Below are 17,548 nucleotides of genomic sequence, written 5' to 3'. Positions count from 1 at the left end.
TGGGCAAGCAGCTGAGAAGCAAAGGTAACCAATTCCCCAGGGCTCAACCTATCTCTTTTTCTTGTTAGCACAGGGCCATAATGGGTTGGCCCAAACAGCCATTGGCAATGTTATGGTTATGGCCTATAAAGGCTCACCAGTAAAACTTTTTTATTCCCTCCTTAAAGAGCTGAGAGCTATCGAGGTGCTGAGACTCTTCTGTAGCAGGCCTCTGGTGGAGCTTAGAGATTAAGCCGGCATACACACTTGAGGGGTCACTCCTGAGCTTTCAATAATGTATGGAGGGAAGGCAAGCCCTGCTCCAGTTCCCACAGGCAAACAGAGAACAGGATGCTGCCAACCCTGGAGGGATGAAGCTGAGTAGAGGCAGCAATGGATCCTTTGCCGTGTATGAGCATGCACAGGAGCTGCCCTGGATCCTGGTGTCATCAGATGTAGCCAAACCACCAACCTTTGCTACAATCGCAGCAGAGGATGAAGAGCCAGGCGATCATGCACTGTCATGCTCTCAATAGCCACGCAGTCCTGAGTACTACATGCCCAGATTTATCCATTTACTAAGATGTGTCAGGCCCGACCAACCCACTCCTTCAAAGGACTGAAAGAAGAGAGGCCACAGATAGGCAGTGAGAGAAATTCACTGAGCTCAAAGGAAGGTAGTACAATTGAGATGAGCACTCTGGGTAGGCAAGCAGGCGGGAAGGAAGAATCACCTGGGCATTTAAGGCGTAGACAGCTGAGGACGCACAGAGGTACAGGTGAGCATCCAAGTCTCTGCCAACGGGCCGGGGAGCTGTTTGGGTTCTCAGACAATCTATGGAAGAGAGCACCAGAACCTAGGAGTCGGAGAGGGCCTTCAGGAAGAGATGAGTCTGTAGGGAGCAGAGTCCAGGCTGGGAAAGAGCAGCATAGGTGGGCAAAACTGCTCCAGCAGTGAGGATGCTGCTTAGCATGACCGAAGACAACTCCCAATGCTTTGGGGGGATCCTAGAGCATCTCAAAGCTATGTGTCCACCTCCGCACAGGCCTGCTCACACATTTTAGCACTCAGCTAACCAGTGCCAGGCCCACCAACCCAAAGGGAGTCACCCTGTCCAAAGAAGACACATTTAAGGATGAGAGGGGCACGGGGAGTTTGGGATCAGGATGTGCACTGTCACAGGGCTGCCTTTCCATTGTCAGGGGCCTCAGACTCCAGATGGGGAGAGAGCTCAGTAGAGAAGATAATGATTGGGGTTTGAGTGAGAGGCAAAGGCTTTCTTGACATAAAGAAGGTGTGTTGAATCCTGCTGGGCCAGAGAAGCTCTGGGCACTACTGGGTCTTCAAGGTTTGATAAAAGGGCAGACAGTAGTCCCTAATGTGTCTCCTAATCTCCACCCTGCCCTTGCTGCTGCCCAGACCTCTCAGTCTCACCATGGCTACTAGTTGACTCCTGCACAGAACAGTCCCCAGGGCCATAGGATGTGCTGGCTCATACTGTTCCTAATTTGGCAGCAGCTGGGAACGCCGAACATTCTGGCCTAACCCAGGAGCTGGGCCTGAGGGACCCAGTGTGGTCCAGGAGCATCCGCTGCACATTAAGTCTTGAGCACACTGCTCTCTTGCATCCATCTGGCTCCTCTCCTGGGACTGCTGAAGAGCAAGTGTGCTGTTTGGTAACTGCCTGCTGGGGATATGTTCCTTCAGCACCATGGAAGAGCCTGAGTCTCCACCTTGCATTTGGCATTCATAGGCCTAGAATTCAGTTCCTATTTTCAAGCTAATTATCCTGGTTCCAATATATCTGATGCCAACAAGACACCCAGTCAAACCTCTTCCCTGTCAGTAATTAATCGCCATCAAGAACCAAAACCTTAGTGAATGTGGGGCTTGGGATGGCTTGGGAGCGGGCATGGGGAGCAGGATTGTCAAATACTCCCAAGGGCTTCATGGGGGAGGAAAGAAGAGGACTCAACATCAGATTCCCACATTCTCCTCTGTCTTCCATTGTTCCTCTGACTCAGCACTTTAGATGAGGCTCTGGGTATTGTGTGTACAGTGTGTGACACAGTTAGCTGGGGGCCTGCACATCCCAGTTTTTTATGAACACATTGTCTTCATCAGCATAGGATGCAATACGGTAAGATTGCAAACTGAGCAGCTTAAAGATAGAACTTTTATGTCTCAGTATTTTCTGGGATGTCTGAGGTCACGGAGTTGGTCGAGTTCATTCGTAGTGAGGCCTCTCTTCCTGGTTATACTAGAAGGTCAGGTCATCTTCTCTCTGGGTCTTCCTATAGTAGAGAGCAAGTGACTGAGGTTCCTGATTTTTCTTCTGAGAGGGACACTAGTTCTATGAGTTCAGGGTCCTACCCTTGTGACCTCATGTAACCACAATTGACCCCTGAAAGCTCTCCTTCCAAATACTGTCACATTGGGAGTTAGGGCTTTAAAAATGCACTGGAAAAGAGAGCAAAAGGGAGAAGGTAATGAAATGGGGTAGCACGCACCTTAGATGCATCTTTTACAAAAAGAAGAGATGGACACAGCTGTATCTGGATGCATGCTGCCTCTTGTAACATGGCTGTATTTGGGCCATTTCTGTAACGATGCTGCAGCAGCAAAGCCAGGGAGACTTTAATGTGAACACTCAGGGCAGACTCTCCTAAGTTCTAATGTTCACAAAGGGTATGGACTTTGTGTTAGCTTCCCATTACTGTGAAAGTGTTCCAGAGGTCAATCAACTTAAAGGAAGAAAGGTGTGTTTGGGCTGTGATGTCAGCAATTTCAGCTCTTGGTTGCTTGGCTCTGTTGCTTTAGGGACCACGATGCCGCTCTATATTATGGTAGAAGTATGTGGCAGAGAAAGCCACTTTGCTCAGGTGGCAAGGAAGAAAGGAGGAAGTGAGAGAGAAATGGAGGGAGGGACGAAGGAAAGGAAGGAGAAAAAGGATGGCTAAGATCATTGTCACCCTTCAGTGACCTAACTTCTCTCCACTGTGGTCTGCCTCTTGAAGTTCCAATCGCTCTCAGTAGACCCAGTCTCTGGGCACACTTCAGATCTAAACTTTATAATATTTTGGGTGAGATTATTTTAGTGATTAATTTATTACAGGTAATTTATAAAATATCTAGTAGATGTTAGTAGTTAATAGGATGGCTGTGTCTAGTTGGAAAATCTCATCAGGGTGTGGTATGTGCTAGGAGTTGGGAAGCAGAGAGATTACCTGGAGGGTGTTCAGAGCTCCAGAAACCAGCCTGTCACTGTTAGTGTCTCAGGATTGGTTTGCCTTGGTGACACTTCCTCAAAAGCTCCCATAGGATGAAGGATCTCTGCCTGCTACACCCTCTCTTTCACCCAAGTTCTGAGAGGACAGCTCAAGCCAGCCTGAGACCACTTCCTCCTCCATCGCTTGCCAGCTCTGAAAGCATGGGCAAGTCACCAGACTTGTGAGAACTACTCCTTCTCGACCCACGCAAAGACAAGACACTGGTCTTACCAAGTTGAGGATGCGATTGTAACGTGCCCTCTAAACACACTATTGCTGAGTACACGGCACAGTTCTATCTTGGATCCAGGACCTCCTGTGCACGAGTCTGCTGGACTGTCAGCTCCTGTTGTTCTAGTTCTCTTCTCCACGCTCTGGGGCCAGTCTAGCTGTGGGATGTCTGAGGTCACGGAGAATTTTCACTGTGAAGTGTTTTTCTTAGTATCAAATCTTGTGTGGAATCAATATTCCATAACTGATGGATGTGAAGTTGTGATGGTCACCACTGGCATGGGGCAACACACCATCTATCTGCTTTTAGAAGGAATGTCATCTGTCCCTTAAAGGACATCATTTGGGAATCATTCCTTTCTATTTCTGCTTCCTTATGGTCTCAAGTTGTGATCTTAGTGTTACTCCTCCCATTTCTGATTTTTTGTTTTTGTTTGTTTGTTTTGTTTTTCCGAGACAGGGTTTCTCTGTGTAGCCCTGGCTGTCCTGGAACTCACTCTGTAGACCAGGCTGGCCTCGAACTCAGAAATCCACCTGCCTGCCTCTCAAGTGCTGGGGTTAAAGGAGTGTGCCACCACTGCCCGGCTCTATTTCTGATTTTCATGGCACTCATTCTGAGTCTTGTCCCCTGAACCAGTCTAGTGAGACTATGACATGAACACTGACTGATGTCAGAACATCCCCAAATTCTCCCATTCACAAGGAACGTGGACATGGGAGGGCTTTTAAATCTTCCCACTTACAATTCTTTGGCCATCCCTACAGGTGCCCAGCCACTTCATGTGTGCTTTTCTAGTTAATGTGTCTACCTCATTGTCTGGGCCCTGGGACTCACCTTCTCTGCATGCCCAAGCCTATGCTCCGAATGTGAAATTGAGTTTGCATTGTTCACTGAGAGTGTGCATACAAATAAATCCACAAGTCGGAGAAAAATGTGTTGTCACGTTTCCTGCCATGTCCTCGTATTTTCTTTGTGAGATTGCACATAGGACAGAGAGCATGGAGCCTGGGCAGTCAAGGTACTGGGATGACCTCAGAGTCAGCTATCTAGATGGGAAGCCAACTAACACCAAGTCCATATCCCCTGTGAGCATGAGAACTTAGGAACACTTCCCCCCGTCCACCTGGCCATAGCTACTCAGGGCCACGTGGCAGGGGAATCCTCTGTGATACACCCTGTGTTTTCTTCAACCTCTGAAACATACGTTTGATTGTCTTTTTTATAATTACTTTACTGAGCTTAAAATTCATCTCCCACATAATTCACCCACCTAAAGCATACAGTTCAGTGGCTTTTACTACACTCACAGTTGCCTCACAACCACAGGCAATGGTTCCTCTGATCTGTCTCTGTTGATTCACTTTGTCTAGATATTTCTGTATTGATAGACCTGCCCATCCAATGGTATGTTGTCGTTTGTATCTGGCTTCTTTTGCTTGGCATCCACATTGCCACCTGTGGAAATATTTTATTCTTCTCATTAAACAGTAATAATCTACTGCTGCAAGTGTCTACATAAAAGTCAGTTTTCAGCCCCCCACCCAGGAAATAAGAATTTCAGTGGCTAGCATTATTGAGTGCCTACTAGATGCAAGACCAAGTAGTGCCTACTAGATGCAAGTGCCTACTAGATGCATTGAGTATGTGCATTGAGTATGTCCCATCTCATATACTTCTCACAGTAGGCCAACGAGTAGCTTTCCTCCTCATTTTTCAAGTTAGGAAACAGATCCATTAGCTAATATGGGTGGAGCTGGGCTAGAGCCCAGTTCTCCATGATTCCCTTCACACTGCATCCTGAGGCTGGGCCGCTACTCGTGCTGTACCTCTCCAAATCGTCCATGCTGTTTAAGTTCAGATGATGGGTCCTGACAGCCATTACCTGAACTGAGTCCCTCCACTAACTGCTGAGTTCGTCTTTACTTTTCCAATGCTCAGTGAAGGAAAGATATTCAGAGAAGTTTCATAGCTCACCAGGGACACATGGCTCATAGGCACCAGAGACTGGAGTGTGAGCATTTCACAGTTCTCTGCAGCCACTTCCCTGCTCCCACAGCTGTCCCTCACAAATGCACAGCCTTCTCTTTTCTCAGGGACTTTCTTGTAGACTTAGAATTCCATTTCCAAAAGGGTAGTGAGCACATGCCTTTCTGTGCCCATGTCTCTGAGGGTATTTTGGCACCTGGGCCCAAGGACCTCAGATAGGTAGGACCCCTGGTGGCCAGTTGTGGTACTGCATTGTTCCTCTGGTGCTTATGCCATAGAATTCATTGCTCTGTCTGTGAATAGAGACTGAAGCAAGCAGGGAACTCACTCTGGAGAGTTCTATGACTGTCGAGGTGGAGAGGGATTTGGGAAGCTGACTGGAAAAGGAAGGTGGCAGTGTGGGGAGGGTGGAGAAGGGGAGTGGATGGGCAATGGTGCTGGGTGGCATATCAACTATCTCCATATGATTACCTGCCCACAGCTGCTATCTTGGATGACCCCATGGAGTGCAGCAGAGGGGAACGGCTCTCCATCACCCTGGCCAAGAACCGCATCAACCGCGCACCAGAGAGGCTGGGCAAGGCCAAGGTCGAAGTGGACATCTTTGAGCTTCTCAGAGACAGCGAGTACGAAACTGCAGAAACCAGTACGTAGACTGGACAGGCTGGCAGAGGAAGAATTGGTGGTGGGCATGTGCTTAGGTCCAGGCCTCCAATAAAATGTCTTCCGGGGAGAGAGAGTTATACACTAGGAAGGCCTGTGAGAATCTCAGCCTGGATGAGACTCCTAGGTTCTGTTGTGAATCATGAACTGGACAGAATATTAATTCACCAAGTAATACACCCATCCATCCATTTGCTCATCATTCATTCATTCATTCACATCCTGGACATTTTCTATACAAATACTTGAACAAAGGTTTGTGGATGATTGAGAAAGAATGGCAGCCAGCATAAAGACAGCTTATCCATTGGTACTTTCTTCCTTCCCTCTATCCCGCCCTCCTTTCCTTCTCCCCACTACTTCCTTCTCTTTTCCCTTCCCTTCTAGTCTTTAGTAGTTCACCATTGAGATAGGCTTTCACTTGGGAGCCCAGGCTGGTCCAGAGCTAAATAAGTAGCCCAGGCTAGCTTTGAATCACAGCAATTCTCCTGCCTAAGGAGTCATCTGGCTCTGCCTTATTTATTTATTCATTTATTTATTTATTTATTTATTTATTTATTTATTTTTGGTTTTTCAAGACAGGGTTTCTCTGTATAGCCCTGGCTGTCCTATACTCACTCTGTACTCACTCTGTGGACCAGGCTGGCCTCGAACTCAGAAATCCACCTGCCTCTGCCTCCCAAGTGCTGGGATTAAAGGCGTGAACCACCACCACCTGGCAAAGATTTACTTATTATAAGTACACTGTAGCTATCTTCAGACACACCAGAAGAGGGCATGAGATCTCATTATGGGTGGTTGCTGGGATTTGAACTCATGACCTTTGGAAGAGCAATCAGTGCTCTTACCCGCTGAGCCATCTCACCAGCCCCCCCTGTCTCTGCCTTATTTATCTTCTTGTGCTGAAGGCAGCAATGGAGGAAGATGCTGTGTCTTGGAATGGAGTATGACCATTTTCTCCAACTGAGGTATTCAGCCTATCTATACCTCAGTTTATTCATCAGTAAAATGGGAGTTCTAGGTTCTACTTTGCACATCTTGCATATTTGTTATGAGGTTCACATTAATTAGAAGATAGGAGAATCCCCTGTGAATTGTAGGGTTTTACAGACACAGTAGGGCCCTCAACTTACTCAGCACACAGGTCGGTCCCATGTGCTGGATGCCCCTTTTACATCTAACAATAATATGAGAATTGCATGCTGTTTCCTCTATTTTAGGAAAAAAGTGATGCTCAAAGGTGTGGGATAATCGGCCTGAACACAGAGCTAGTCTGTGAGCAAGCTGCTGCATCTCCCTTGCGATCCTCTGGTATTGCCTTGTGACATAGCCTCAGTTAGCAAACCCTTGCCTTGCAGCCAAGCCAGAAATGAACAGCTCTGGTATAGAAGGAAAGCAAAGAGCCATTAGTCAACTTTCTGCTTTTCTGTCCAAGTGCTAGAGTCATCAACCTAAAATGGGGACAGGCGTGTTTGTCTGCACAGTTTTTGAGGTTTGAGTCCATGACTGAGCATCATGGAGATGCGTGTGTTAGAGTAAAATCGCCCACCTCATGGTAACCTGGAAGTGAGAGGAGATAGAAAGAGAGGGAATGAGGCTTCCAATACCCTGTAAGGACATGCCCCCAGTAACCTCACTCCCTTTCACTAGACCCCCAACTCCTACCACCATGGGGTAGCCGAGCCTTCATCACGTGAGCCTTTGAAGGACATTCACACCCCAACTGTAGCAAGGGATGCTCAGCCCAGACACAAGATGACATCATTTCTCAAGACTTTGGGGGAATCCCCTTCTCTTTCTTTTCCAATCCCAAACCAAGAGAGAAAAAGAAAAGAACAACTGTGTAACTATTGGTGTTAGACACCGGGTCTTCCCCATGAGGATACAGCAATGCTCTATTGCTCTAGCCTAGGCTGTTAGGGCTGGTTTAAGTACAGCAGATGATGGAGAGGCAGGCAGTGGTCCCCAGGCCCACCAGCATCTCTCTCCCTCCCTTTCTCCCTTCCTCCCTCCCTCCTTCCCTTTCTCCCTCCCTCCTTCCCTCCCTCCCTCTCTCCATCCATCCCTCTCTCTCCCTCTCTCTCTCCCTCCCTCCCTCTCTCTGTACACATGTGCGTGTGCGTGTGTTTTTCTCTGCCTCTCCTGTGTACTCATTGCTTCTCTATACCCTCCTGTCCTGTTGGTTCCAGGCTCTTCCCTCAGCTGCCTAGTTCTCTTCTCCCATCCATCCTACACTATTTCATAATAGCTACCCAGGATGATACCCTCTGATTCTTCACCCTGGAGCTTTTATTGAGTGTTTTCCTCTATGATTCAGTATGTTAGGCATTGGGAATAGTGTTGGAAACAAGAGGGATAGGACCTCTGGACTCATGGGACTTACAGTCCCTTTGAGTATACACAGTGTCAGCCCCTCCCCTAGTACTGCTTTTTGTTGTTGTTGTTGTTGCTTTTTGTTTTTGTTTTTTTGTTTTGTTTTGTTTTGTTTTTTGAGCCAGGATTCCTCTGTATAACCCTGGCTGTCCTGGAACTCACTCTGTAGACCAGACTGGCCTCGGACTCAGAAATCCACCTGCCTCTGCCTCGCAAGTGCTGAGATTAAAGGCATGCACCACCACTGCCTGGCTAGTGCCGCTTTTTATGATACATTTTTAATTAAACTCTTGAGAACTTCCTGCATGTGTACAATGTACTTTGATCATATTTATCCTCACAATCTTCTTCCTAATTCTGTTTCGGTTACACCGCACCCACCCCACCTTCATGTCCTTTGTTTATAAATAGTCCACTGAGTCCAATTTATGCTGCTTTTGTAGGGAGGCTGTGGGGCCATTATCGGGATCATGGCTGACCTATCAGGACCACACCTCTAAAGAAAACGGACTTTCCTTCCCCTAGCATCATTAACCACCCAAACCTCCTCAGCTAGGAGAGAGACTTGTGCACTCCTCCTCTCTCCATGCTGGCTTGATCGTATGTAAGTCTTGCTCAGGCCCCCACAGCTATTGTGAATTCATAGTGCCGTTGTCCTGCTATGTTCAAAAGACACAGCTTTGCTCTGGTCCTCCCTGGCTCTCAACTCTCATATAATCTTCTGCTCATTCTTTCCTGATGTCCCTTGAGCCTTGAGGGGAGGAGTATGACATAGATCTCCCACGTAGTACCTGTTCCTCTGGAAACCCAAAGAGAGAGATCTCATCAGGACTGCTCATCTTGCTTTGTGGCCAGTCTCATAGGATGCTGGTGTTTGCCAGGCTGCACACAGATGTTGACTATCCCCGGGAAATAGTGTCCTTTCTTGGTTCAGTAGCTCTGAGTAACGCACATTTCTTCAGAACAGGGTGTGGTGAGTCCAGTATGAAAACTTTCACTTATATTCATTCAATTAGTAAGAAATATTCAACAAGTACCCATTTCACCTGATTCTAGCCAACAAAAATTTATCAGAGAAGATGTCATGATTAATTTCTAGGACAACAAAAGGAAGATAGATTGCTCAAGGTCTTCCAAATAAAATCAGAATACCAATAACTTCTCAGGAGTCTTCTAGTCTGGTCTGTGGAGTTCCTTCACCTAGGTATCAGACAAGGGTTTGGATTTCTTCATAGCTCTTTGAAAACCAGTGCCCCTCTCCTTTCCTTCAGTTCTTCGGGGCCTCCTCAGCAGGACTCAATGCATATGTGCCCATTGTGGATGGCGTCATTGGCCGGAAGAAATTTCCTCTCCCAGTGACCCATGCAGTCAAGGCATCTAAAATATGAAGACAGATGAATCAGGGAGTAAAGGAAATTATATCTTTATTCTTCTTTGCAGGGCTTCGGACATCTTTTTAATGTCCTTTTAGGCACTGAGTATTTTATTAGCAAGTGGCCTTCAGTTCAGCTTTTATATCAGTGTGTTTGAGGCAAGCTTCAGATGGTGTCTGGGTTTTTCTACCCCCAAGGGTCTTTCATCTGGAGTCAGAGTATACCACTATAGGTTTTAAACACCACCTAGATAGTTCTTTGAAAGGCTATGTCTAGGTTTTTTTTTCCCCTATATTTAGGGAAGGGAACAGATAAATGGTGGGTTTGTGCAGTGGGCTAAAGCAAGATGAGCAGTCTCTCCGGTGTCCAAGGCAATACTGGGAAAAGATAGGTAGACTGAGAACAGGATCCTTGGGTGGAGGAGGCTAGCTACTCTGATCCCTATTTAGGAAGAGTTCTAAGTGGTATGACAGTTAGGATTGTGGGCTTGAGAACCGGATTGAGCAGAGCAATACCTGTGTGGTATGGAAAGGCTATTTAGCCATTTTTATGTCTTGGGTTTGCTGATGTGTCAAATGATAGCTACAGTCATGTTGTCTCATCAGAATGGTCCATGCAACAGTGTAGGTGACACGTGCCCTTGGTGGGTGCATACATGGGTCGTCAGAAAGCTGTAGCTCTGGTTGTTTGATTAATTTTGCTCCTGTCTCAGCTAGGCACACTTCTTCCCCTGCTACCTCACCATCACCTCTTCTATCCTGTTTTCAAAGCTCAGCTGTCCCCGAGGGTGGGCTCCTCTCTCTCCTAGGCTCTTCTCAGGTGACTTGCTTAATGTCAACATCCTTCATAATTGGACATTCCCATTCTCTTTCCAGTTTTTCGCATTTGATGCGCCTGACAGCTTTGAGCCTTTGAAAGTTGTGGTGGGTCACCTCGTGCCAGCTGCTGGTCTGTACCACAGTCTAAGATTTCCCTGGGCTAGTGGTCCAGGTCTGATTTTCATTGCTAATTGAAGACATTTGCATGGATCCAGGGGCTTGGATGACTCCCCCAACCCCTCACCTATCACCCTGTGGCCAGGGACCATGCGTGCTTCAAGGAGATGAAAGAGACTGCCGTGATGTATTTGGTTGGGCAAAGTCAAGGCTGTGATTGAAGTTGGGACTTTAGCAATTCAACAGGGCTATTTGGACTTACTGAAGTAATAGGTGCTTTTCAAAAAGCTCTGTACATTGCACACTTAATGAATCACACTCAGGGTGGGCCAGCCAGTCCAGGGAAGTAGAGGTTATTTTGAGAATCAAAGATGAGGGAGTGCAAGGAAGATGAAGATGCTTGCATCGTCTGTTCGCCGAGCATAAGGCTTAGAGATGGAAGGTACCACACAGGGCATTAATTAACAGCCAACCTGGAAGCTGGGAAGATACGAGGAGAAAAAAATCAACCCCTGTTCTGTCTGGTTCACATAGGCAGGTTTTCATCCAGTAGGTTTAAAGTGAGGGTCACTTACAAAGCTTCCACCAACACTCCCGGGGCTCCCCCCACCTCTGCCCTTTACCACCATTGCCTCGGGCTTCCAGATATTTGATTTGCTAACTCCCCCTGCACAGCTCACAGATCTGAAGTGAAAGGAATAGACAAGACCTATTAGGCCACCTCCTCCCCACACACACACCCTCAGCCCCCTTGGCCCTTCTGGCTTCCCTTCTGGCATCTTATCGCTATCTCTCCATCACCAGCCTTCCATTTGCAAGGAGCCCCTAAAAGGTATCAGATTTTGATGCCCTCTGCTCCATAGATCACTCTGCCTCCTGTGGTGAATGTATTAGGTTTAACTGAGCACCTCCCCTTTGCCACTCAAATATCCCCAGGCACCATCTCTGTGTAGCCAGAACTAGTTTAAAGCTTAATTTACTGTACAGCTAGAAGCAGGGACCTTCCCGTCAACCCCTCACCTCTGCTTGTTTCTGTGAGGCAAGCATACCACCCACTGTCCACTCTGACTCCCTTTGATATCCAGAAAGCACACCAGGGAACTGGGACCAAAGAATGTTCCAGCATTCCTGGCACAGGACCTGTGTCTGATAGGTTCTGATTCCACCTGCAAGTCCACTCTTCCTAGGCTTCCAGGATTCTTGAAGGCTAGGGGTCATGACCTCCAGGGATTCAAGATTCCCTCAAGATCAGTCCAAAGCATCTGGAGTGATAGCTCAGTGGGAGAGTGCTTGCTATCTCTGCAAATCCCAGTGCTCAGGAGGTGGAGGCGAATAGATCTCTAAGCTCAATGGTCAGTCAGCTTAGACTACTACTACTCGCTGAGTTCTAGCCCAGCAAGAGACATTGTCTAAAACAGAACAAGATGGACAGTTCCTGAGAAACAAGACCAAAGTTGACTTCTGGCCTCCATGAGCATGTGTGGGTAACACACACACACACACACACACACACACACACACACACACACACACACACAAACACACACAAACACTACCAGGATAAAGAGAAGCTAGAAAGGCATGCAAATTGTGAGGAGTCATGCACCAAACACCCTTTGCTCTGCTGTCTGAGATCACTACTTCTCAGGGGCACAGTATGGACTCAGAGACACACGGAATGGCAGAGCTCAGAAACAATCTGGTCCAATCCTCTTCAGTAACTGAGGCTCCTGGTCTTTTCAAGGAAGAAGTTAAAGAGTACAGAAAGTGACAGAAGTCTTAGGTGACTTCTAGAGGTGTTGTCAGGGAGTGGCTCAGACAGGGCTTACCTCAGAGCTAGGACATAGATCCATTGGGTGAAACGCTAGGCAAAGCTTCAGGATATTCTATAGGTGAAGAGACCTAGGACCCCAGTATATGGAGCAAAGGCTGGACACAAAGGATACAAGGGTGCGAAGTGGCTGATGAACATGTGCCTTTTACAGAGTCTACAGCAGGCACAGTTGATGGTCAGATATGAAGGTCAGTAGAGACCAACACCCCCATTCAGGGCTGGGTCACCTGTATGCCGCACAATTCTAACCTTGATTCTACCACATCTTCAACTCAGGCCTTATTTCTCTAAGTCCTTGTAGGAAAAGAATCAGAATTCTCTGGAAACAGGCATGCCTAGCTCGCTCCCTTCCTGAGGTTAGTGGGGATGGAGTAGGTGAGAATGGGAGTATTTAACACACTTGGAGGAGCGCATGACCTGCGTGAGCTCTCAGCAACTTTTATCCATTTTTGTGAAGCCTAGACTCGGGCCTCCCTCTCAGTGGTGGTGTGCCTGCTCAGTCTGGCATCTGCAGTGATTTGTGACTATTAGGAGAGGAGGTGGTGGTGGTGGTGGTTTCTGAAGCCAGGCCCTGCTATGGAGCATGATAATGCAGTGTGAGCTGTCCTCCTAGTCCTCCATGCATTGCCTTCCTCGGCTCAGCCAGCACATCCATTTCATTCAGCTCACTGACCACCTTGGGGGCATGAGCAGGGGGTGTTTCTGAAAGCTTTGATGTGGGAGGAGACTGTGTGTCAGAGTAAAGAGAGGCAGTTGCTGCTGGGGTATAGGGCAGTCTGGGTCTCTTGATGTGTTCTGCATGTGGGAATAGAGAGGCACCTGTGCCTTGCTGTTCTCCTGCTTGATGCCAAGACCTGAGTCATCCCTAGGTCTATGACACTGGGATTTTTGGCATCCGAGGGTAGCTGAGTGGCTCATGTAGAGCTACCTTGACAGGGACAAGGACCTCCTTTCGGTGGCCTCTGAATTAACGCCTCTGGACTATATGCCTCAGGGCCAGCCCTCCCTATCCTACACTGCTCCTGTGTGCTTTGACCTAGCTACCTAGATGGATGTCAGAGCCACAGAGAAGCTTCTCCGTGGGACTGCAATGGCACCTCATGGTCTTCTATTCTCTTAGCTGATTTAACAGTTGCCTTCCGGTTCATCTGCTGCCTGGAAAACAGTTGTCCTGACCGTGTCATGTACATCTTTCTGTATCCTCACTTCCCTGCTCCCCTAGAAACAGATTAGGGCATCTCTTTCCTTCCCTTGATGCCCCTCCCAGCCACTTCTCAGTGCCCTCGCTCTGGTGGTTTTAGCCTGTGGGACCCAGGCTAAAACCTGGGATTTAGCCTGAGATGAGGTTTTTCTTTTTTTTATGGATGTTCCCCATCCATCCCAGGGATTCCCAAGCCATGCTGCTGATAGGAGGACCCTCCTTTTCCCCTGGACTCATCCTGGACCACCTCAGTTCAATAGAGCAAGCATCTGGTGAGCAACTGCTTTCTTCCAGGTCTGAACAAATGTCCCCATGCTCTCAAGGGTTTAGAACCCAGTGAAGTCAACAGATAAATGGATGTGGGTCTGGAGAGCTCAGAAGGGCAGGCCCAGGACCCCAAGTTCCTGAGGAAGCCTGATATTTAGAACTCAGTTTAGAACTCAGAACTTCTGAGACTATATAGAGAGTGTACCTGGTGCATGTGCCAGACACTGAAGAATGTCTCCATGTGCAAGCAAATATATTTAATAGTCATGCATTATATAGGTTGAATATCCCTTGAATGAAATGCTTGGGACCAGAGATGTTTCCTGGTGGGGATGGAGGTAAGGATTCGAACGGTATACATGGACATTGGTAGTTGAGAATTCCTAATAATCACTATATCTGAAATCCCAAGTCTCAAGTGTTTTGAGCATCATGCCAGTACTCAAAAAGTTTCTGATAGGATTTAGGATTTTTGGATTAGGGCTGCTTAGCTGGTAAATAGCTACACATCTGTCTACTTAGATGAGATTTTACCACCTATTTTGAGGTAACACATCCAAATTTGGGATTATGACCTTCTGTAAGAATTTATCTTTAGAAAAAAAAAATCCCTCTGCTGAGAGCCATCACAAATATGCTTGGCGCAGAAGCTGACTGGGCATTTAGAGACTCAAGGAACTGCCCTGTTTCTGTAAGCAGCTGGGTCTGATGCAGGACAGAGGTGCTTTCTTGCCTTGGGGCGTGATCTGAGCTGGGTGCTAGAGAATCAATGTGAGTTTCCCGAGCAGAAGAGCAAGAGTCTTGACCATGGCAGGCTGGGAGTGCTAAAGAACCCTATTTTAGAGAAGTCTTTTAAAGTAGATAAAATAGCTGACCATGGAAACCAATTATATAGGAAAGCAGCTAAAATATTTTAATAGTGATATATTAATATCTATGATTTTTAATGTATTCATAGGCAAGCCTAGCATTGAGTCTAGAACAAGGTTGAACTAGTCATGAATATAAATGACATTTGTGATGGGATATGAAAACATGGGTAATTTCTGCTGGTGACAAAGGCACATGTACTGCAAATATACTGTGCTTTATTATATGCATTGAAATCAAAGAAAATGTTACATTTCAGCTAGGTTTATAGAGAGGAATGAACAACAATAGCAACAACACCATATGCATACACACACACATACCCTCTCTCTCACCCCCCCCCACTCACTCCTTCACTCCTTCCCATCCTTGACTTCTTGTCACAGATCACAGGTAGGGAACAGCTGATTTAGGCACAACTGACCACTCAGAGGAAGCCTGGAGGAGGAAGACAGAGTCAGGCACAGTGCAGAAAGAAGCATGGGGGCTGCAAAGGCAGGGTGTCAGGCAGATCAGACCTCTTAAATTTTACTTGTCATCGGGAGATTTTTTTTTATCACATTCCTTACAACATATTATAAAAAGAATACATGCTCATTACAGAGAGCGAAGAAATAAAAAAGGAAAACCACAGAACATTCTCACTGCCAAGGCAGTGTCATGGAACATTCCTGTTAATTGCCATTCTCTGTGGAAGGCTGTGGTTTAGGAGTTGGTCCTAGGGCTAGGGGTCAAGCTGTCCAATCTGTTCTCTGTTCCTTAGTTTCTTTGTCTTGTTTTTGTGTCTGTAAAGTGAAGATGCCAGCCATTGTACCTGTTTCATCAGGTTGCTTTAGAATTACATAAATCCATCCCTAAGATGTTCTCTGAACAGGCCATAATTATCTTCTGGTAAATGTTGGCACTAATCATGCCTTCCTTGGCTCATTCTTCAATACATAACTAGCCCAGATATTGGCTTAGCTTGAGCTTCATGTAGATGCACATATAATTTTACATCCTGCTTAACTCTCTTAATATTTTTCCATAAATAATTGTAATGCTATTATTAACTGCTCAGATACATTTAAAATACCTAAATACTATTCTCTTTGGGCACATGACCCACTCTTTATAGCTATTCCTTTATGGCTAGACATTTAGTTTATTTCCAGTTTCCCATGAGAAGAGTCAAGAAGGCTATAGTATAGTTAAGCCATGGTTCCTTGCTGTGTTACTCTAAGGGCTAGAGGGTGCCTGGATGCATAAGACAGACCAAAACAACAGATCAATGTTTTATGATTATGGCTTACCCTGTAGCATGGAGAAAGAATTGGAAATGGAGATCCCTGGAGATAGAACCCCTAGAAGTGAGGTCAGATCGGCAGAGCCTAGGGAGAGGGAAGGTGTGGGAGAATCAAGAGTGACCATAGAATAGCTTTGACCTCCAGGAGCTAAGGGAAGTGAAGCACAGTGGTTAAGAACATAAGCTTTGGTGTCAGATGGACTTCTAAGGTCAAGACTGGCTCAGCCATATATTACCCATGTGAGCTTGGATAAGTTACTTATATACTATGCCTTCATTTCCACAGCTGTAAAGTGGGAATAAAATGAATCGTCCTAAGGGGAGGAAGAGGAATAGCAAGAGCTGACAGAGGAAGATGGAAGAGCACAATGTGGGAAGATGGATGAATAAGAAAAAGTATAATGGTGTATAATGGTGTATGGGAATGCCATAATGAAACCCATCACTTTGTGGCTAACTTTAAACAGTAATACTACATTTGGAGGGCTAGGGTGATGGATCAGCAGGAAAAAGCCCTTACTGCTTTTGCAGAGGACTGGAGTTTGATCCCTGGCATGTATATTGGATGGGTCACGACAATCTGCGATTTCTACTACAGGGAATCTGATGCCCTCTCAGACCCAGGCCGTTTGGCAACAGAGTCCATGCTCAGACTACGCTGGACTCCGTTGAGTAGGAGATGCCAGAGGGCAGGTGCCTTGGCTAAGAACAGCAGGTGCTTAAAACTTGATTTCGTACTCAAGATATAAGCCAAATTGTAGGGTCGTATGGGCAAATGCAGCAAGGATAAGTTTGTTCAGACAGAGGAAGGCATAGGTAAAACCCAGATTAATCAAATAAGAAAGAAAGAGCTATTAGCCAAGAGAGGATGTCAGAGAACTAGATGAGAAGCAGTACTGGACAGTGTTATGAAATCCCGAAGAACAGCATCACCAGCTTGTCATATGCTAGGAAAGAGAGTTGGATGAGAACCAGGGACAGGCAGTGATGATCTGGATCTCTGAGAGAGACCTCTGTAAGCATTGTGGAGGAGAGAGCTGGGGAAGGTGTGGCTGGAGAGAATCAGATTGTGCAGTGAATGGAGCCGGGGCCTCAAGCCCAAAGCTGACTCTGACCTTGACCTACTATGTGCCACTTAACATCAGGAGGGAGGGCTTCTCTTGAAAGCTGCCATGCTGGGTGACATTGAAAGCATCCAGCAGGCAGGGGGAGCCACACAGTTAAGTCTGAGAAAACTTGCATTCTTCTGAGGTCAGGCCTGGCCACCAGGCTGTATGCCC

General features: G+C 46.7%; 1 protein-coding gene across 3 annotated transcripts in view; it reads left to right on the top strand.

Moving 5' to 3' along the window:
* Grik4 (glutamate ionotropic receptor kainate type subunit 4) overlaps nt 1–17,548 on the top strand; it is a 433,126-nt gene that overhangs the window by 248,994 nt on the left and 166,584 nt on the right. For all 3 annotated transcript variants that reach the window (XM_031343459.1, XM_031343458.1, XM_031343457.1), the window contains exon 4: nt 5,949–6,113. In XM_031343459.1, coding sequence (XP_031199319.1) covers nt 5,949–6,113 — 165 coding nt within the window. The remainder of the gene's footprint in view (nt 1–5,948; nt 6,114–17,548) is intronic.

The sequence above is a fragment of the Mastomys coucha genome, unplaced genomic scaffold, assembly GCF_008632895.1.
Source record: "Mastomys coucha isolate ucsf_1 unplaced genomic scaffold, UCSF_Mcou_1 pScaffold23, whole genome shotgun sequence".
Classification (NCBI taxonomy): Eukaryota; Metazoa; Chordata; class Mammalia; order Rodentia; family Muridae; genus Mastomys; species Mastomys coucha.
The sequence above is the reverse complement of the archived record's forward strand: the minus strand, read 5'-3'. Positions and strand labels throughout refer to the sequence as shown.